Below are 21,413 nucleotides of genomic sequence, written 5' to 3'. Positions count from 1 at the left end.
GAGTGGGATTGCTGGGTGATGTGGCAAATGTGTGTTTAACTTTATAAAAACCTGTTAAACCACTATCCACGGTGACTGGACCATCCATTTTACATTACCACCAGCAATGAATGAGAGATAGGAGTTGCTACACATTCAAGCTAGCACTTGGTATTATCGGGGTTTTCTTTTCTTTTCTTTTCTTTTTTTTTTGAGACATTCTAATAGGAGTGTAGTGGTATCACATTGTGGTTTTAATTAGCATTTCCCTAATGGCTAATGATATTTAACATCCTTCTTTGTGCTTATTTGCCATCCGTATCTTTTCTTTTATGAAGTGTCTTAAATCTTTTGCCCATAAAAAAATGAGTTGTTTTCTTACTATTGAGTTTTGAGGTTTTTTTTTTAATTGAGGTATAAAAACATATAAGATTATACTAGTTTTAGATGTACAACATAATGATTCAATATTTGTGTATATTACAAAATGATCACCACAATAACTCTAGTTAACATCTGTCACCATACATTGTTACAAAATTGTTTTTTTCTTGTGATGAGAATTTTTAAGATCTACTCTCTCAGCAGCTTTCAAATATGCAATACAGTATTATTAACTATAGCCACCATGCTGTACATTACATCCCCAGGACTTATTTATTTTATAACTGGTAGCTTGTACACTTTATCCCTCTTCATCCATTTCGCCCACACCTCTAGCAACCACCAATCTGTTCTCTGTATCCACGAGCTTGGTTTTTTTTTTTGTTTAGATTCCACATGTAAGTGAGATCACACAGTATTTGCCTTTCCCTATCTGACTTATTTCACTTAGCATAATCCCCTCAAGGTCCATCTGTGTTGTAGCAAATGGCAAGATTCCATTATTTTTTATGGCTGAAGAATATTTTATTGTTATATATATCTATACATATATATATATGTATATACATATATATATATATATATGTATATGTATATGTATAGATATATATATATGTACACCGCATTTTCTTTATCCATTCATCCATCTATGGACACTTAGGTTTTTTCCATATCTTAGCTATTGTAAATAATGTTGCAATGAATATGGATATGCATATATCTTTTTGAGTTAGTGTTTTCATTTTCTTTGTATATAGATCCAGAAGTGGAATTGCTGATCCTTCTTTATTCTTAATGTAGAGGTTTATAACTATAAACTTCCCTCTTTGAACTACTTTTGGTGTATCCTGTAAGTTATGGTATTCTGTGTTTTCCTTTTTGTTTTAAGATATTTTTTGATTTCCCTCTTGATTAGTCCTTTGACCAATGGTCATTCAGGAGTGTGTTGTTTAATTTCCACATATATATGAATTTTCCAGTTTTCCTTTTGCTATTGATTCCTAGTTTTATACAATTAAGGTCAGAAAAGATACTTGGTATGATTGCAATATTCTTAAATTTGTTAAGACTTGATTTGTGACCTCTCATATGATCTATCCTAGATAATGTTTTGTGTGTGCTTGAGAAGAATGTGTATTCTGCTACCGTTGGATGGAATTTTCTGTATATGTCTGCTGGGTGCATTTGGTCTAAAGTGTAGTTCAAGTCTACTGTTTCCTATTAATTTTCCGTCTGGATGATCTATCCATTGTTGAAAGTGGAGTACTGAAGTCCCCTACTATTACTGTTTGTTGCTTATTTCTCCCTTTATTTTTTTTATTTATTTTTTGTTTATTGCAGTAACATTGGTTTATAACATTGTATAAATTTCAGGTGTATATCATTATACTTCTATTTCTGCATAGATTACATCATGTTCACCACCCAAATACTAATTACAACCCATCACCACACACATGTGCCGAATTATCACTTTCGCTTTCCTCCCTCCCCTCTTCCCCTCTGGTAACCAACAATCCAATCTCTGTTTCTATGTGTTTGCTTGTTGTTGTTATTATCTACTACTTAATGAAGGAAATCATACGGTATTTGACCTCCTCCCTCTGATTTATTTCACTTTGCATAATACCCTCAATGTCCATCCATGTTGTCACAAATGGCTGGATTTCATCGTTTCTTATGGCTGAGTAGTATTCCATTGTTTATATATACGACATCTTCTTTATCCATTCGTCCCTTGATGGGCACTTAGGTTGCTTCCAAGTCTGGGCTATTGTGAATAACACTGCAATGAACACAGGGGTGCATGTATCTTTATGCATTGGTGTTTTCAAGTTCTTTGGATAAATACCCAGCAGTGGAATAGCTGGATCGTATGGTAGTTCTCTCCTTGATTTTTTGAGGAATCTCCATACTGTTTTCCATAGTGGCTGCACCAGTTTGCACTCCCACCAGCAGTGTATGAGAGTTCCCTTCTCTCCACATCCTCTCCAACACATGTTGTTTCCTGTCTTGTTAATTATAGTCATTCTGACGGGCATGAGGTGATATCTCATTGTAGTTTTGATTTGCATTTCCGTGATAGCTAATGATTTTGAACATCTTTTCATGTGTCTGTTGGCCATCTGTATATCTTCTTTGGAGAAATGTCTGTTCAGGTCTTTTGCCCATTTTTTAATTGGGTTGTTAGTTTTTTTGTTGTTGAGTTGCATGAGTTCTTTATATATTTTGGAGATTACTCCTTATCAGATATATGGTTTGCACATATCTACTCCCAATTGTTAGGTTGTCTTTTTGTTTTGTTGATGGTTTCCTTTGCTGTGCAGAAGCTTTTTAGTTTGATGTAGTCCCATTTGTTTATTTTTTCTATTGTTTCTCTTGCCCGGTCAGACATGGTGCTTGAAAATATGTTGCTAAGACCGATGTCAAAGAACATACTGCTTATGTTTTCTGCTAGAAGTTTCATAATTTCAGGTCTTACATTCAAGTCTTTAATCCATATGGAGTTAATTTTTGTGTATGGTGTAAGGTAAGGGTCTACTTTCATTTTTTTGCATACGGCTATCCAGTTTTCCCAACACCATTTGTTGAAGAGACTTTCTTTTCTCCATTGGATGTTATTGACTCTTTTGTTGAAGATTAGCTGTCCATAGATGTGAGAGTTTATTTCTGGGCTTTCCATACTACTCCTTTGAACTGTGTGTTTCTTTTTGTGCCAGTACCATGCTGTTTTGGTTACTATAGCTATGTAGTATATTTTGAAATCAGGGAGTGTGATACCTCCATCTTTGTTATTTTTTCTCAGGATTCCTTTAGCTATTCGGAGTCTTTTGTTGTTCCATATAAATTTTAGGATTCTTTGTTCTATTTCTGTGAAAAATGTTGTTGGAACTTTGATAGGGAACGCATTGAATCTATAGATTGCTTTAGGAAGTATGGACATCTTAACTGTGTTAATTCTTCCAATCCAAAAGCACGGAATATCTTTCCATTTCTTTGTGTCTTTTTCAACTTCTTTCAGCAGTGTTTTATAGTTTTCAGTGTACAGATCTTTCACCTCTTTGGTTAAGTTTATTCCTAGGTATTTTATTCTTTTTGTTGCAATTGTAAATGGGATGGTATTCTTAATTTCTCTTTCTGCAACTTTGTTGTTAGTGTATAGAAATGCAACAGATTTTTGTATGTTGATTTTGTATCCTGCAACTTTACCATATTAGTTTATAACTTCTAAAAGTTTTCTGGTGGATTCTTTAGGGTTTTCTATATATAAAATCATGTCATCTGCAAATAGTGACAGTTTCCCTTCTTCTTTTCCAATTTTGATCCCTTTTATTTCTTTTTCTTAATAGGAGTGGTAAGAGTGGGCATCCTTGTCTGGTTCCTGTTCTTAGAGGGATAGGTTTCAGTTTTTCACCATTGAGGATGATATTACCTGTGTGTTTGTCATATATGGCCTTTATTATGTTGAGGTACTTTCCTTCTATACCCATTTTATTCAGAGTTTTTGTCATAAATGGATGCCGTATCTTGTCAAATGCTTTCTCTGCATCTATTGAGATGATCATGTGATTTTTATTCATTTTATTAATGTGGTGTATTACGTTAATTGATTTGTGAATGTTGAACCATCTCTGCATACCTGGAATAAATCCCACTTGATCATGGTGTATTATCTTTTTAAAGTATTGTTGTATGCGATTTGCTAGTATTTTGTTGAGGATTTTTGCATCGATGATCATCAGTGATATTGGCCTGTAATTTTCTCTTTTTGTGTTGTCCTTGCCGGGTTTTGGTATCAGGGTAATGTCGGCTTCGTAGAATGAGTTAGCGAGCTTCCCTCCCTCCTCAATTTTTTGGAAGAGTTTGAGAAGGATAGGTATTAAGTCTTCTTTGAATGTTTGGTAGAATTCACCAGGGAAGCCGTCTGGTTCTGGACTTTTATTTTTGGGGAGGTTTTTGATTATTGTTTTGATCTCCTTACTAGTAATTGGTCTATTCAAATTCTCTACTTCTTCTTGATCTAGTTTTGGAAGGTTGTATGATTCTAAGAATTTATCCATTTCTCCCAGATTGTCGAATTGGTTGGCATATAGCTTTTCATAGTATTCTCTTATAATCTTTTGTATTTCTGAGGTGTCTGTTGTAATCTCTCCTCTTTCATTTCTGATTTTACTTATTTGTGCCTTGTCTCTTTTTTTCTTGGTGAGTCTCGCTAAAGGTTTGTCAATTTTGTTGATCTTTTCAAAGAACCAGCTCTTGGTTTCATTAATTTTATCTATTGTTTTTTTAGTCTCTATTTCATTTGTTTCTGCTCTGATTTTTATGATTTCTCTTCTTCTACTGATTTTGGGCTTTGTTTGTTCTTCTTTTTCCAGTTCTTTTAGGTACATTGTTAGATTCTTTATTTGAGATTTTTCCTGTTTATTGAGATAGGCCTCTCTTGCTATAAACTTCCCTCTTAGAAACTCTTTTGCCATATCCCATAAATTGTGGCATGTCGTATTTTCATTTTCATTTGTCTCCAGGTATTTTTTGATTTCTTCTTTGATTTCTTCGTTGACCCAGTCATTGTTCAGTAGCATTTTCTTTAATCTCCACGTATTTGTGGCTTTTCTGATTTTCTTGCTATAGTTGATTTCTAGTTTCATACTGTTGTGGTCAGAAAAGATGCTTGGTAATATTTCAGTGTTCTTAAATTTATGGAGGCTTGTTTTGTTGCCTAATATGTGATCAATCCTCGAAAATGTTCCATGTGCATTTGAAAAGAATGTGCATTCTTCGGTTTTTGGATGGAATGCTCTGTATATATCTGCTAGGTCCATCTGTTCTAATCTGTCATTTAAGGCCAATATTTCCTTATTGATCTTCTGTTTGGATGATCTTGGTGTAAGTGGAGTGTTAAAGTCCCCTACTATTATTGTGTTACTGTCTATTTCTGTTTTTATGTCTGTTAATAATTGCTTTATATATTTAGGTGCACCTACATTGGGTGCGTAGATATTTACAAGTGTTATATTCTCTTGTTGGATTGTTCCCTTGATCATTATGTAATACCCTTCTTTGTCTCTTTTTACAGTTTTTGTTTTAAAGTCTATTTTGTCTGATATGAGTACTGCTACCCCAGCTTTCTTTTCATTGCCATTTGCGTGGAGTATCTTTTTCCATCCCTTCCCTTTTAGTTTGTGAGTGTCTTTAGGTCTGAAGTGTATCTCTTCTATGCAACATATATATGGGTCTTGTTGTTTTATCCAATCAGCCACCCTATGCCTTTTACTTGGAGCATTTAGTCCATTGATGTTTAAAGTAGCTATTGATAAGTATGTACTTACTGCCATTCTTTTTAACTTTTTTTCCTTAGTGTTTTAGTAGTCCTTCTCCGTTCCTTTCTCCTTCTATACTGAATTGATGGTCTCTTTAGTTTGACCTCTGTCTGAAAGCTCTACTCTTTAACTCCCCTCCTCCCTCATTTTATGCTTTTGATATCATATCTAACCTCTTTTTTGTGCATTTGTATCCATTACCCTCTTATGATGGAAATAGATAATTTTTCCTATTTGTGGTCTTCTCTTTTCCCCTTAAATCAGGTCCTTTAACATTTCTTGTAGCGCTGGTTTCTTGGTGAAAAGCTCCTTTAATTTTTGCTTGTCTGGGAAATTTTTGATCTCTCCTTCCATTTTGAATGATAACCTTGCTGGATAGAGTATTCTTGGCTGTAAGTTTTTTCCTTTTAGCTCTTTAAATATGTCATGCCACTCTCTTCTAGCCTGTAAGGTTTCTGCTGAGGAGTCAGCTGATAGCCTTATGGGGTTTCCTTTGTATGTAACTTGTGTTTCTCTTGCGGTTTTACGGATTCTCTCTTTATCTTGAATTCTGGACATTTTGATTATGATATGTCTTGGTGTGGGCCTGTTTGGGTTTATCTTGTTTGGTGCTCTCTGTGCTTCCTGTACCTGGATGTCTGTTTCCTTTCTTAGGTTAGGGAAGTTTTCATCTATTATTTCTTGAAATAGATTCTCTTCCCCTTTATCTCTCTCTTCTCCTTCCGGGACACCTATAACATGGATGTTAGTGTGCCTGATTTGTCCCTGAGGTCCCTGAGACTGTCCTCACTCTTTTTAATTCGTTTCTCTTTTACCTGTTCAGCTTGGGTAAATTCTTCTAGTCTTTTGCCCAGCTCGCAGATCCGTTCTTCTGTAACCTCTACTCTGCTTTTGAGGCCCTCTAGTGAATTTTTCATTTCCGGTATTGTATTCTTCATTTCTGATTGGTTCTTTTTTATATCTTCCATTTCTTTGTTGACATTCTCACTGAGTTCATCTATTCTTCTCCGCACATCAGTGAGCATCCTTAACACTCTTTGTTTGAACTCTCTGTCAGGTAGTTTGCTCATTTCTGTTTCACTTAGTTCCTTTTCTGGGGTTTTGTCCTGTTCCCTTACTTGATATGTATTCCTTTGCCTCCTCACATTGCCTCTTTCCATGTGCTTGTGTCTACGTATTAGGTAGGTCAGCTACGTCTCCTGCTCTTGGATTGGTGACCTTATATAAGTGATGCCTTAGGATGCCTGCTGTGTGCTTCCCTCGGCTCTCAATGTTCCAGGGGTGACCCGTATGTGGGCTACATGTGTCCTTCTGTTGTGGCCTGTTTGCTCTCCCTGTAGGCGCCCAGGGAGGCCGAGTTATGCTCCTGGCCAGCTGTTGTAATGCTCAGCTGCTTGTAGTTGTTATGGGCCCTTCATTCTCTTTATCAGGTGTGGGGAGCCCCAGCACAGTTGGCTGCAAGTTCTATTACCACATTTGTGTTGCAGTATTTCTTTTAAGTGAGTAGGCCCCCAGCGTGGCAGGTTATTAGGCTCAGGGGCTTACAATTTCTATAAGCCTCCAGCCTTTAGGTGTCTTGTCAGCTCTCTGAGGATTGCAGCTGGGTGGGGCTCGCCTCAGGCATGGGAGCACCCAATTGTTTCAGGCTTTGGAAGGTGGGGCAAACCCCCATGTGGGTCTTTGAGAAGCACAAGTCTTCTGCAGCTGACAAGCCCTGCCACCCACAGGTCCACACACACCGTCAACGCATTCCTGGCCTGTGTGCATGCCCCAACCTCCTGAAGTGGAACCCCTCTCTCCACGGCAGGAGCCCCACACTCTCCACCACTGCCCCATACTCTCCACACACTCCTTGTGCATGCCCTACCCCTCTGTAGTGGTCTCAGTTGCCAGGCTGCAGAGAATCCAGTCACCAGTCTATGCAGCCCCACAAGTTGCCTGAGGGCTTGTTGTTGGGTGGGGCCAGTCTCTAGATTGGGCTGCCTGCCCTGGCTGAGCTGGATTAAATTGGTGCTCTAGTGGGTGGGGCAGACCCTGGCTAGCAGGCCCTAGGGAGTAATCCAATGGTGTCTGCTCAGCAGGCCCACACCAGGCCACAGCAATGGCCACCACCAATGTCCGAGTCCCTGGAGAGGTCTCACCTCTCACCCAGATGCACTCAGGGCCTATCAGGTGAGTCTCTTCACCAAAGCACTGTCCATTTTTCCTTCTGGTGATTTTAGGTTGCTTTCTGAAATGGGTGAGTTTGTGCGTGGGCCCTTTAAGAGCCGGTTTTAATTTCTTTGTGAACCAGTTTTTCTGGGGGTACTCCCCCATGTTTTAGTAGCAGGCAAAGTCAGATACTATGCAACTCATCTCGATTGTGCTGGGTCCACAGACTGCCCACAGCTGGTCGCTCCCTGGCTCAGTGACCTGCCTCTCCAGGGAGGCTGCGTAGCTTTGGGCTGCTCCCGGGGGGCTGTGAGGCTCTGTGGCTTGTGAAGGTGGCATTTCTCCTCTCCAGAAGTGAGTTTCTGCCATTTCCACCTCAATTAGGATTTTCCTTTGTTGCAGGAGTTCGTCTTATCCAGTTTTTAGTTCTGTCTCAGGGGCAATTTTTCCATGAGTAGTTGTAAATTGGCTGTGTCCGCGGGAGGAGGTGAGTTCAGAGTCTGCCTGCGCCACCATCTTGACTTCTCCCTGTCGGCCTTCTCACAAGTTTTAATGTGGCTGTTCTCAGCTTTGTGCTCATCTGTGGTACTGCAACATCTTAACTGGATTCTGAAAATCTCATAAAATAATTTTAGTCCATTTATCACTACTTAATCAGTTTTTGTATGGGGGAAAAGTGCTAGAACTTCCTATTCCACAATCTTCCTGTTGTCACTCAGCCACAATACTTTTGATTCAAGTCATCTTTAGTTATATCTATAGATGTGAATTTTGAATCTCTTTACATAAAATGTTATTTTATTGATCATTTATTTCATAGATTCCCTATCAAAAAATAAAATTTTTCCTTTAATGTAATTTCTTTACCAGAAATATGATAAACTTGATTTAAATGATTGGAAAAAATTAAAATTTATTAAAACATACTATTCTATTGCTGGCTGTACGGAACAATATCCAAGAAGTATCCATAGGTCAGCTTTGCCCAAATAAGTTAAGTTTTGATGGTGATTGGAAATATTGTACATTTACTTCCTAAGGAGGGATTTTTTTTTTAATATTGAAATGCAAAAATAAAAGAACCCCTTTTATCAATTTACCTTTTTTGTTTGACTGCCTGGGCTTCATGCTTGACATAAAACTTTCTCATTTTATTTTTATTTTAGACAAAAATTCCATCTTATAATAACTGTTTGTTCATATAAGTTTTTCTTCTCATACAACATGGATGTTTTCTCCTTTTTTACACTTATTCCTTCAAATACGTGAATTCACCCACAGTCTCCCTGTTTGGCTTCCGGAACCTCTACTGATTCTACACACAATTCTTTCAACTATTCATTATAGATAAAACATTTCGAGGTCCCTAACTATTCTCTCTCTTTCTGTATGTGTTTTCTACAGGCTTTGCAGAGATGATATTCAGCACTGATAACTTTAGTTATTCAATGATTTAAAAATGGCCTCTTTAGAAAAATATCCAGCTTACTAGCCTATGTAGAATAATAACCACTCTACCCATATTTTTTGGAATCTCTTTGAGCTCAAATTACAGAAAAAACTGTTGAAACAAAAACAAAAACTAAAAATGACCTCTTTAGTTGTTTTTTTTCTTTGTCCCTCCCAATTAACAGATACCTTGGGTGAAAAGGATACAAATAAAGGCAGTGGATGTGAATTGAATGTTTAAAAAAGATACGTTTTTTAACTAGCTAGGTTGAAATGGTCTACACATGTAAAGGTAAAAGTGATGTGTTGATTTTATGCATGTTGAATATTTTGCTGTTAAAGGAATGTGTAGGTAAGATATTGCTTTAGAGTTTTTAAAATTATCTTTACCTGTTATCTCAAAGACAAATTGTTTCATACGTACATTTTAACGATGTTTTAAAATTGTTTCTGATTCTTAGCTTCACCCTGTGATCCCACTTTTATCCTGGGCTGTGCTCCCTGCAATGTGATCTGCTCCATTATTTTCCACAACCGTTTTGATTATACAGATGAGAATTTTCTAAACATAATGGAAATATTTGACGAAAATATCAAGATTCTCAGCTCCCCATGGATGCAGGTGAGGCCAAGACTCTTTTTTCTTGAGGAATCATGTATGCTTTTTTTCTTCAAGAATTCCAAATCTATACTTACACCAAGCTGTGAAGTGAATGTGTGAACACTACAGTTCTACCCAGAGCTTAGTGTCATGGTGTGAATATGTGATAAAGATGGCTGAGCCCTTTAATGATAGACGGGAATATACATATCCAGAATACAGAACTGGAATTCAATCCCATTGACCCTGTCCAGTGGTTTTCCCACTAAATTCCAAAGCCCAGTTTCCATAAAGTACTTTGGTAACTTCCCTAAAGCATGCCCATGACACTAAATGGACTTCCAGGCCCTCCTGGAAGGGTTTCCATTACGCACAAGTATTCTCATTCAGTCAACACTTAGTTACTTCCTCATCACATTAATTGGCAGCAATACCTGGATTTATGAAGGAAGAGAATATCTCTTTCAAAGAGGGAGAACGTTTGGGACCACAAATGCTACTAGGGAACACTGACTAGGGTAAAAGTGTTTGATGCTTCAGGTGGCATCCTAACTGACAAGGTGATTGTTTTGGGGATGAGAAAATGTCTGGTTTTATAGTACATGAATCATAAACCAACATCACAGTTTTACTTGTGCTGAGCAGATATGTTCTGCATTTGGCCTAAAAGATAATTGTGGGATCTTAGAGAAGTCACTTAACTGCTCTGGTGCACAGTTACTTTATAATAAAAGGATGAGTTATGTGTGTCATTTACAAAGTGTGAATAATAACTTTTCATGCCATCTCAAATTTCAAAACCGTAGGGAAGAATTGATGTAAAAAGTGAGAGAATTGAAATAAAGATGTTTTTATACTACAGACATGGTGTATGAGTATAGGGAATATTTATCATCTTTGATCCTTTGGTCAGAATTTTCTCCCTCAAATACATCTGTCAGCATAGAAAATTATATATTTGTCAAATAAAAATTTTCCTTCAAGACAGAAACCACGTTTTATTAATATTTATAGTGCAGTTTCTAACCAGGGCTTGGCATATGGTATACAAATCTTCATTAAATGTCTTTTATTTAATAAGCTATTGTTTTCTCTTCTAGCTCTGCAATAATTTCCCTGTGGTCCTTGATTATTTCCCAGGGAGTCACAAAAAATTACTTAAAAATGTTGCTTATGTAAAAAGTTATGTTTTGGAGAAAGCAAAGGAACACCAAGCATCTCTGGACATTAACAATCCTCGAGACTTTATTGATTGTTTCCTGATCAAAATGGAGCAGGTAAAATGTTAATGACAGCTAAGTTATTTGATTTTTGTGCATTTTGTGGTTCATTAAATAGTTCTCTATTTACCAGGTAGGGTTCAATGGTCAGTCAAATAATGCTGACAGGCATTTTATTTTATTTTTATTTTTGTATTGGGGTAACATTGGTTTATAACATTATATAAATTTCAGGTGTACATCATTATATTTTGATTTCTGTATAGATATTCACCACCCAAAAACTAATTAAATCCATCACCACACACATGTGCCTAATCATCCCTTTCGCCCTCCTCCCTCTCCACTTCCCCTCTGGTAACCACCAATCCAATCTCTGTCTCTGTGTGATTGTTTGTTGTTGTTTTTATCTTCTACTTAGAAGTGAGATCATATGGTGTTTGACTTTCTCCCTCTGACTTATTTCGCTTAGAATAATACCCTCAAAGTTAATCCACATTGTCACAAATGGCTGGATTTCATAGTTTTTTATGGCTGAGTAGTATTCCTTTGTGTATATATACCACATCTTCTTTATCCATTAGGCCCTTGATGGGCACCTAGGTTGCTTTTAAGTCTTGACTATTGTGAATAATACTGCAATGAACATAGGAGTGCATGTATCTTTATGCATTCATGCTTTCAAGTTCTTTGGATAAATACTCAGCAGTGGAATAGCTTGATGGTATGGCAGATCTATTCCTAAATTTTGAGGAATCTCCATACTGTTTTCCATACTGGCTGCACCAGTTTGCACTCCCACCAGCAGTATATGAGAGTTCCCTTGTCTCCACATCCTCTCCAACACATGTTGTTTCCTATCTTGTTAATTACAGCCATTCTGATGGGCATGAGGTGATATCTCATTGTAGTTTTCATTTGCATTCCCTGATAGTTAATGATGTGGAACATCTTTTCACATGCCTGTTGGCCATCTGAATATGTTCTTTGCATAAATATCTGTTCAGATCTTTTGTCCATTTTTTAATTGGGTTGTTCATTTTTCTGTTGTTGAGATGTATGAGCTCTTTATATATTTTGGATATTAACCCCCTTATTAGATATATGGTTCGCACATATCTTCTCCCAATTGTTAGGTTGTCTTTTCATTTTGTTGATGGTTTCCTTTGCTGTGCAGAAGCCTTTTAGTTTGATGTAGTCCCATTTGTTTATTTTTTCTATTGTTTCCCTTGCCCGGTCAGACATGGTACTTGAAAATATGTTGCTAAGACCAATGTCGAAGAGCGTATTGCCTGTATTTCTTCCAGAAGTTTCATGGTTTCTGGTCTTACATTCAAGTCTTTTATCCATTTTGAGTTAATTTTTGTGTACGGTGTAAAATAATGGTCTACTTTCATTCTTTTGCCTATGGCTGTCCAGTTTTCCTAACACCATTTATTGAAGAGTCTTTCCTCTCTCCATTGTATGTTCTTGGCTCCCTTGTCAAATGACAAGCATTTTAAGTAACCGTTGTATGCATGAATCTACTCTAAGCATTATGGAAGGTATAAGATTAAATAGTTAGATTACTTTAGGAAGTATTGTCATCTTAACAATATTATATCTTCCAATACTTGCATATGGGATGGTTTTCCATTTATTTAGATATTCTTTATTTCCTTTGGCAATGGTTTTTAGTTTTCAGTGTACAAGCCTTTCACCTCCTTTGTTAAATAGATTATTAGTTATTTATGTTTTTGGATGCTACTGTAAACGAAATTGTTTCCTTAGTTTCATTTTGAGATTATCTTTGCTGGTGTAGAGACACAACTGTTTTTTGCAGTTGTGTTGAATTCATTTATTATCTCTAGTAATTTTTTGTGGATTCTATAGAATTTTCTATATATGGAATCATGTTGTCTGCAAACAGACATAGCTTTACTTCTGCCTATCCAAATTGGATGCCTTTTATTTCTTTTTCTTTTGCCTAATTTCTCTGGCTAGATCTTCCACTACTATTCAAAAAATAAGAATTTTTCCCCAAGCTTTATTGAGGTATAATTGACAAATAAATATTGTATGTTTTTAAAGTGTACAACATATGGTTTTCATATACATATACTGGAGCATATGCTCAGCAGCTGAGTGGAGATGCTGACTTGCTTCACTGCCCAGGCAGGCCTTAGAGTGTGCTCTGAGCCTTCTGGGAATCTGTGGACAGGCTTCTCAGTTGAGTGAGGCTGAAGGCTATGCTTAGCAGTTGGGCAGGACTTTGAACTTCCTTCCCTGCCTGAGTGGGCCATAAGAAGTGCTCCACAGCTACTAGGTACTTGTGTTGAGGATTCTTGGTAGGGCAATGGCTGGAGAGTATCTTGTGCAATCGGGTGGGGTGGTGAACTTTCTTCCCTGCCTGGATGGGCTGTAGCATGTGCTCTGAGGCTGCTGGACATCTGTGTCCACACTTCTCAATGGGGTGGGACTAGATATTATGCTTTGCAGTTGGGCGGGACTGCAAATTTACTTCCTTGCTTGGACAGGCCATAGGATATGCTCTGCAGCTGAGTATCTATGGCCAGGCTTCCCAGTGGGGCAGGACTGTGAACTTGTTTCCCTGCCTACTTGGAACTGAAGAATGGGCTCCATGGCTGGTATATCCCATTGGTTGGGACCAAAATCAGGCAGAACTGCCAACCAAGATCCCTGGCCAATTTTCACCACCAGCTTGGCTCTATGGATGGGCAGACCCCCTGGCTGGGATCTCCGCTTGGGCACTGCTCAGGTCAGCATGTAGTCTGCCAAGATCCGAATGCTGGTTAGTTTAAGTCCAGCCCCTTCTTGGTCTCTGTCTTATCCACAGTTGTCAAGCCCTGTAGATTCCCCCGGAGATTCCTGTGAGTTGAGACCCATGTGGGCCTCCTGGGAAGTGTCTCACAATGCTAAGGAAGTTGATTGTCCACCTTGGGCATCTTTATCCCACTGGAGAAACTAAAGGCCCTGTTGATGTGCCACTGTGCTGATCTTGAGGAGGGTCAAAGTGAAACTGCCCCTCTTACCTTCTAATGCAGTTATTCCCTGTCTCTGTGGTCCAGGGGGGAGCTTCAGCCTCACTCTCGGATTCTGGGATTTTCTCTATGATGTCTTGTCTATGGATGGTTGCTAGTTGGCCTTCACGTGAGGCAGACTGTACTTGGGAACAACCTATGTCGCCACTTTGATGACATAACCTATCGTTTTTCTTACTGTAGGCATTTATTGCTATAAGCTTTCGTCTTAAAACTGCTTTTGCTGTATTCCAATAATTTTGGAGTGCTGTGTTTCTATTGTTATTAGTCTCAAGACACTTTTTGATTTCTCTTTTGATTTCTTCTTTGACCATTTGTTGTTCAGGAATGTGTTGTTTAATTTCCACATATTTGTGAATTTTCCAATTTTCCTCTTATTATTGATTTCTAGTTTCATACCAATGTGGTTGGACAAGATACTTGATAGACTTCAATCTTATTAAATTTGTGAAAACTTGCTTTTTTCGCTAATATGATCTATTCTGAAGAATGTTCTGTTTACACTTAAGAAGAATGTGTAGTCTAGTACTATTTGCACTTAAGAAGAATGTGTATTCTACTACTATTATTCATTTTCTGTCTGGATGATCTGTCGTTATTGAATGTGTGGTATTGAATCCCCTTTCTATTATGGTACTGCTGTCTATTTATCCCTTCACATCTGTGAGTGTTCCTCAATATATTTAAGTGCTCTGATGTTGGGTGCATATATATTTACAATTGTTATATCCTTTTGATGAATTGATCCCTTTATCATTATATAATGACCTTTTTTATCTCTTGAAACAGTTTTTGACCAAAAGTCTATTTTGTATGTTGTGTGAATAGCCTTTCCTGCTCTCTTTTGGTTACCATTTACATGGAATATCTTTTTCCATTCTTTCACTTACAGCCTATATGTGTCTTTTTTTAGCTTTATCTAAAGTAGTCTCTTATAGGCAGCGTATGGTTGGATCTTGTTATCCATTCAGCCAATGTATGTCTTTTGAGTGGGGATTTTAATCCATTTACATTTAAAGTAATTATTGATAGCTAAAAACTTATTGTTGCCATTTAAAATGTTGTTGGCTCACTGTTTTTTCCTTCCTTTTTTCCTTTCTTCTTTTCTTGCTGTCTTCTGTTGTGATTTGATGATTTTTATGTAGTTATATGCTTTTATTCCTTCATATATTGTGTATCTAATACAGGTTTATTATTTGTGTATACTTTGAGGCTTACATGATAAAAAAAAAACCTTATAGTTACAACAGTCTATTTTAAGCTGATAACAACTTAAATTCAATCACATACAAAAATTCTACACTTTTAATTCTCCCCACTTCCACACTTTATGTTATTGATGTCACAATTTACATCTTTTGATGTTGTGTGTCCACTAACTCACTATTTTAGTGATGGCTAATTTTAATACTGCTGTCTTTTAACTTTTATACTAGAGTTGAAAGTGATTCACACACCACCATTACAGTATTGGAGTATATTCTGTATTTGACTCTATGTTTACCTTTACCAATGAGTTTTATAGTTTCATATGTTTTCATGCTGATATTTAGCATCCTTTATTTTCAATTTGAAGAGCTTCTTTTAGCATTTTCTTATAAGGCAGATATAGTGGTGATGGACTCTCTCAACTTGTTTGTCTGGGAGACTCTTGATCTCTCCTTCATTTATGAAGAACCATTTAACCAAGTGTAGTGTTCTTGCTTGTAAGTTTTTCTCTTTCAGCACTTTAAATATATCATCCCACTCTCTCCTGGTCTGCAAAGTTCCTGCTGAGAAATCTGCCAACCATGTTATGGGGGCTCCGCGGTATGTGATATGTCATGTTTTTCTTGCTGTTTTCAATATTCTCTCTTTGTCTTGGACTTTTGACAGTTTGATTATAATGTGTCTTGGTGTATAGCTCTTTGAATTTAATCTACTTGGATTCCTTTGTGCTTCATGAATTTGGATGTTGATTTTCCTCCCCAGATTTGGAAAGTTTTAAGCTATTAGTTCTTTAAATACGCTTTCTGCCTTTACTCTCTCTTCTCCTCTGTGACTCTCATATGTGTTTACTGGTTTCCTCAGTAGGAACTCTTAAGTCAGACTTTCCTCACTCCTTTCCATTCTTTTTTTTTTTTTCTTCTCTGACTGAATAATTTCAAATGAACTTATTCAAGTTCACTGGTTTATTTCCTCTGCTTTATCACATATGTTTTCGAATCCCTCCAGTGAATTTTTCACTTCAGTATTCTTCACTTCTAGCATTTCTGTTTGTTTTGTTTATTTTTATATCACTTTTTTGGACTTCTCTTTTCTCTCAGTTTTACTATTATATGCCTTGGAGAAGGTTTTTTACCATTGATATAATTAGGAGTTCTATTGGATTCATGTATTTATAAGTCTGGTTCCTTCCCTAGGTTTTGGAAATTCTCAGCTATTATTTATTTGACCAAGCTCTCTGATCCTTTCTCCCTCTCTTCTGTGTCTGAATTACCTATAATCCTTATGTTGCTTTTCCTAATTGAGTCTGATATTTCTCAAAGAATTCCTTCATTATTTTAAAATCTTAGTTCTCTCTCCTCCTCCACCTGAAGCATTTCTATATTTCTATCCTCTAAATCACTAATTATTTCCTCCTTAGTATCAGCTTTATTTTGTAAGGATTAGAGATTATTTTTTATCTCATTGACTGTGTTCTTCATATCCAGAATTTCTGCTTGGATTTTTTTTATAGTTTCAATCTCTTTGGTGAAGTATTCCTTCTGTTCATTAATTTTATTCCTGAGCTTGTTGAACTGTCTGAGTTTTCTTGCAACTCGTTGAGTTTCTTAGTGACAGTTATTTTCAATTTCTGTCACTTAGATTATAAATTTCTGTGACTTCAGGGTTGATTTCTCGAGATTTATCCTTTTCCTTCTGCTCTAAATTGTTGCTGTAGTTCCTCATGGTGATTGATGAACTAATATTTTGCTGGTGCATTTGTGGTAGTATCAGGTCGTGCATTCCACCTGCTACCACTGGGGGAAGCAGGAGCTGTGTTTCTGATCCCACCCCATGTGCTGGAAGTTGTGTAGGTACCATGGGTGCTCCCATCAGCTGGGAAAGCATTTACATGCATTGCTGTATTGGCCACCACCTCTTTTTATGGTCACGCCAGTCACTGTGTTTGGTAGGCATGGCTGCTTCATGGGGTCCAAGTCTGGGACACTCATTGGGACTGCAGCAGCAGGGTGGGCTCTCCCCGGGGGCGGAAAAGCATTCACATGGGGACCCACGGCTGCCACTGCCCCCCCCACAGTTTCACCAAGGCGTGTTCCCACTTTCAGGGCCACAGCAGGACTATGGGGACTTGTGCCAGCTTGGAAAGTATTTGGACGCATGCAGGCGGCTGCTGGGGAAGGAAAAGGGAGTGTTCACATATCTCCACTGCTTTCTGGGAAGCCAGTGCATCCACCTTCAGATTTATAGCTGCGTGGGTCTCTCAGGCATCATGTTGTGCTGTGTGGGTATCCTCCATTGGTCAATGAATGTCCATTTAGTTGTAGTTCAAAGGAGGAGAGATAAAGGGAATAGCTCACTCTGCCATGTTGCTGACATCACCCTTCTTTTTGGCTTTTCTCGTAGGGAAGATCTATTAATGAGGAACCCCTCAGCCTTTGTTTATTTGGGGAATGCCTTAATTTCTCTGTTATTATGGAGTAATAGTGTAGTGCCAGATATAAAATTGTTGATTGGCATATTTTCTTTCAAGACTTTACATACACTCGTATCTGGCCTCCATAGTTTCAGAAAAAATCATGTATTACTCCTATGGATGATCCTTTGTACATAATGACTCCCTTCTCTCCTGATTTTCTTTTTTTTTTTTTGAGGAAGATCAGCCCTGAGCTAACATCTGCCAATCCTCCTCTTTTTGCTGAGGAAGACTGGCCCTGGGCTAACATCCATGCCCATCTTCCTCCACTTTATATGGGACACCGTCACAGTATGGCTTGCCAAGCGGTGAGTCAGTGCACGCCTGGGATCCAAACCGTTGAATCCCGGGCTGCCACAGCAGAGCGTGTGCACTTTAACCACTCGCGCCACCAAGCCAGCCCCATCTCTTGATGTTTTAAACATTCTCTCTGTCTTTGTCTTTTGACAATTTGATTAAAATAAGCCTTGGTGTGGGTATTTTTGTGTTTAACCTTCTTTGAGTTTGTTCAGCTTCTTGCATGTATAGATTCACAGCTTTCATTAAATTCAGAAGTCTTCAGCCATTCTTTCTCCAAATGTTCTTTTCTGCTCCTTTTCTCTCTGCTCTCTGAGACTTCCATAAAGTAGATGTTGATACACTTGATTGAGTTCCATAGGTTCCTTAGGCTCTGTTCATTTTTCTTCATCCCTTTTTCTTCCTGATGTTCAGACTGGATAATTTCTGTTGTCCTGTCTTCAAGTTTTCTCTTTCTTTCCTGGGCCTTCTCAAGTGCACAATTAAAACTTGCTGGTGATTTTTCTTAAATTTCAAGTACTGAAATTTTTAGCTCTAGAATTTCTATTTGGTTCCTTTTTATAATTTCTTTCTCATTGTTGATATCCCCTACTTGTTCATACATTTTTTCTGATTTTCTTTAGTTGTTTGTACGTCATTTCCTTCATCTCTTTGTGTATATTGAAGACATAAATATTAGAGTATTTATCTAGTAAGTCCAATGTCTGGGTTTCCCCAGGAATCATTAGTATCAACTTTTTTTTTTACCTGTTAATGGGCTATACGTATCTGTTTCTTTGTTTGCCTTTATTTTTTTTGTTGCTGTTGAGAACAAAGCATTTAATATATTGTAATGTGGTAACTCTGGAAATAAGATTTTTTCCTGTCTCAGCAATTGCTGTTGTTGCTTGATGAAGACTGCACTCATCCGTTTGTTTAGTAACTTTTCCAAATATTCTTTACCAAGACTATTTTTCTCATCCTGTGTGGTAACTTGGCTCTCTGTTCTGTCATCTCCATGGTCAAGTAGTGACCATATAGATTCTCTTAAATACCTGAATCTAAAAAGAAAAGAAAGGAAAAGTCATTCTGTTTTTTTATCTTCTCAGTGAAAACTGTTGGGGAAGGTTCTTGAGCCTGGGGAGATTGAAACAATGACTCTTTTCTGTGCCAACCTCTTAGTGATCAAAATATACAACCCTGATGATTGAAGAACATGGGATCTCTTGCCTATGGAACTTTTAAGCGAACAAGGGATAAAACAGTAGAAAATTATGTTTGTGTCAGCTGATGTACAGTCTCTTGCCATACCATATAGTAGTTTTATCTAATGTTGCACCCTGCGGTTTATATGTTGGCTTAATCTTATAACAATGAGTTATTTTTGATTAAATGTAATTCTGGCAAATTAATTTGCCCAATAATTTTATCAAATCATTCCTAGGAAAAGCAAAATCAGCAGTCAGAGTTTACCTTGGAAAATTTGACAGTCACTGCGTTTGATTTGTTTGGAGCTGGGACAGAGACAACAAGCACTACCCTGAGATATGCTCTCCTCCTCCTGCTGAAGCACCCAGAGGTCACAGGTATAACCAAAATGGTGGAAAGTGTGAATTTCAGAAAATATGTTGGTAAAACACTGCAAGTACGTTCCATCTTGTTTTGCTTAGAGAAGCTTCATTATTTAAATATCTGTTCAACCAGCTTAATTTTTCCCAACTTAAAGAAGAGACGATAATGGGACATTTTCATGTAATAAAGAAGGATGAAAGAGAGGAGTGAAGACACCATGGGCATTAGCAAAAGCAATAAAGCAGTGTCTGGATTTCATAAGAGGTTACTTGCGGCCGTCACAAACAGCATGTATTGGCATGGGACTACATATTTGTTTCATTACAAAAGGTCACTTTCAACAGTAGGTATATTCTTGCAGAGATCTCCTTATTCTGAAAATACAGTATTCTAAAGCCAGGATAGAAAAATGGAAACTCCCTATTGAAGCATAAGTGGACATCCTAGAGATTTAGTGAGGCTTCCTGAGATAATTTGCACAGTCTAGGAAGTGTTCCAATAATTTAGATTCACAAGAAATATGTTACTAGTCAGGCTTAAGATGTGCATAAAGGAATTTTGTTATTCCAGAAGTCTGTTTCCAGAAACGTTGTGTTAAAATAAGAATTTTGTGGGGTCAACAATTTTGTCTTTTACAAAGAACTTTATGTTAGAATTTTACCTTTAAAGAGTTATGGTTATGCATAACAGTTTAGAAACATATATTATCTTTTCCTGTGTCAGGATCCCAATGAAAATACTATAACCTATTACACGTGAGATTGAGTCTTTTAAAGTTGGAACAAAGGAGGTGAGGAAACAGCCAACAAATGTTCAAAAATTTTATGAAACACAGACAGCATATTGAGGGGTGAAAATGAACTCTGTGGAGAGGATGAAATTGTAACCTAAATGTCAGAAGGGGAAACTATAAAATGAGAAAAAGTCATTTCTGTCCTTACATCTCTCTAACATTCAGCATTTGGAAGTACCAAGTGTCAAAGAAGATAGAGGGAGAAATAGGCTGTAAAAAGGTAGCTTTCTCTGCCCAGGTCCCCTTGACAACTCCTTTTATCAGGTAACTGTTTTTACCCAAAAGGATGTGGAGGTTTACTCTCCAGAGAACATGAGCCTAAGAGGCCCTACGCTCACGGACGGTGGGCAGTGACAGGGAAGGAGTGAGCTGTAGGGCTGACAAGAAAGGTTAGGTAAGAATCTACTTCTTGAATTCAGAGGCCCTTAGCTCCTTTTTCCACCTTGCTTCCTGAAATTCAGCAGCCAGATAAAGAGTGAACAGCTCTGGAGAAGGAAAAAAAAAAAAAACCTGCATATTTTGTCATGCAGATAGAAAATTCTCTTGATATATAAGCAGAATGAATGAAATAAAAACATCCATCCCAGGCACAGGGTCATGAAATTTCAGAATACCAGAATTAGAGAGAAAATCACCAAAACTTTCAGAGAAATACACCAAGTCATATATAAGGATTAAGATTCAGAACAGCATCAGAATTCTCAAGAGCAACTATGAAATTGTGTCTTAATAAAAAGAAGTATTTTCAGACCTGTATGTTTGACAAAATTTTTACTCCCTCTTTTCCCTTTCTCATCCAAATGTCTGAAGTCATGTCAGAGGAAGTCATGGGCTTAAGGATTCAGGAGGACTCATGAAGGAGAATGAAAGTGTCAGGGAAGTTGCTAGACACCAGGCCTAGAAAATATCAATTTCAAAATGGATCAGATGGATAAAGCAGGTGTGAG

General features: G+C 37.5%; 1 protein-coding gene and 1 pseudogene across 1 annotated transcript in view; one reads left to right on the top strand and one right to left on the bottom strand.

Moving 5' to 3' along the window:
• Positions 1-21,413, bottom strand: part of LOC131407284 (cytochrome P450 2C9-like) — a 556,896-nt pseudogene that overhangs the window by 490,909 nt on the left and 44,574 nt on the right.
• LOC131407279 (cytochrome P450 2C19) overlaps positions 1-21,413 on the top strand; it is a 38,131-nt gene that overhangs the window by 9,748 nt on the left and 6,970 nt on the right. Inside the window, exons 4-6 of the mRNA XM_058543588.1 lie at positions 9,746-9,906; positions 10,986-11,162; positions 19,546-19,687. Of these exons, the coding sequence (XP_058399571.1) occupies positions 9,746-9,906; positions 10,986-11,162; positions 19,546-19,687 (480 nt within the window). The remainder of the gene's footprint in view (positions 1-9,745; positions 9,907-10,985; positions 11,163-19,545; positions 19,688-21,413) is intronic.

This window comes from Diceros bicornis, chromosome 6 (genome assembly GCF_020826845.1).
Source record: "Diceros bicornis minor isolate mBicDic1 chromosome 6, mDicBic1.mat.cur, whole genome shotgun sequence".
Lineage (NCBI taxonomy): Eukaryota > Metazoa > Chordata > Mammalia > Perissodactyla > Rhinocerotidae > Diceros > Diceros bicornis.
The sequence above is the reverse complement of the archived record's forward strand: the minus strand, read 5'-3'. Positions and strand labels throughout refer to the sequence as shown.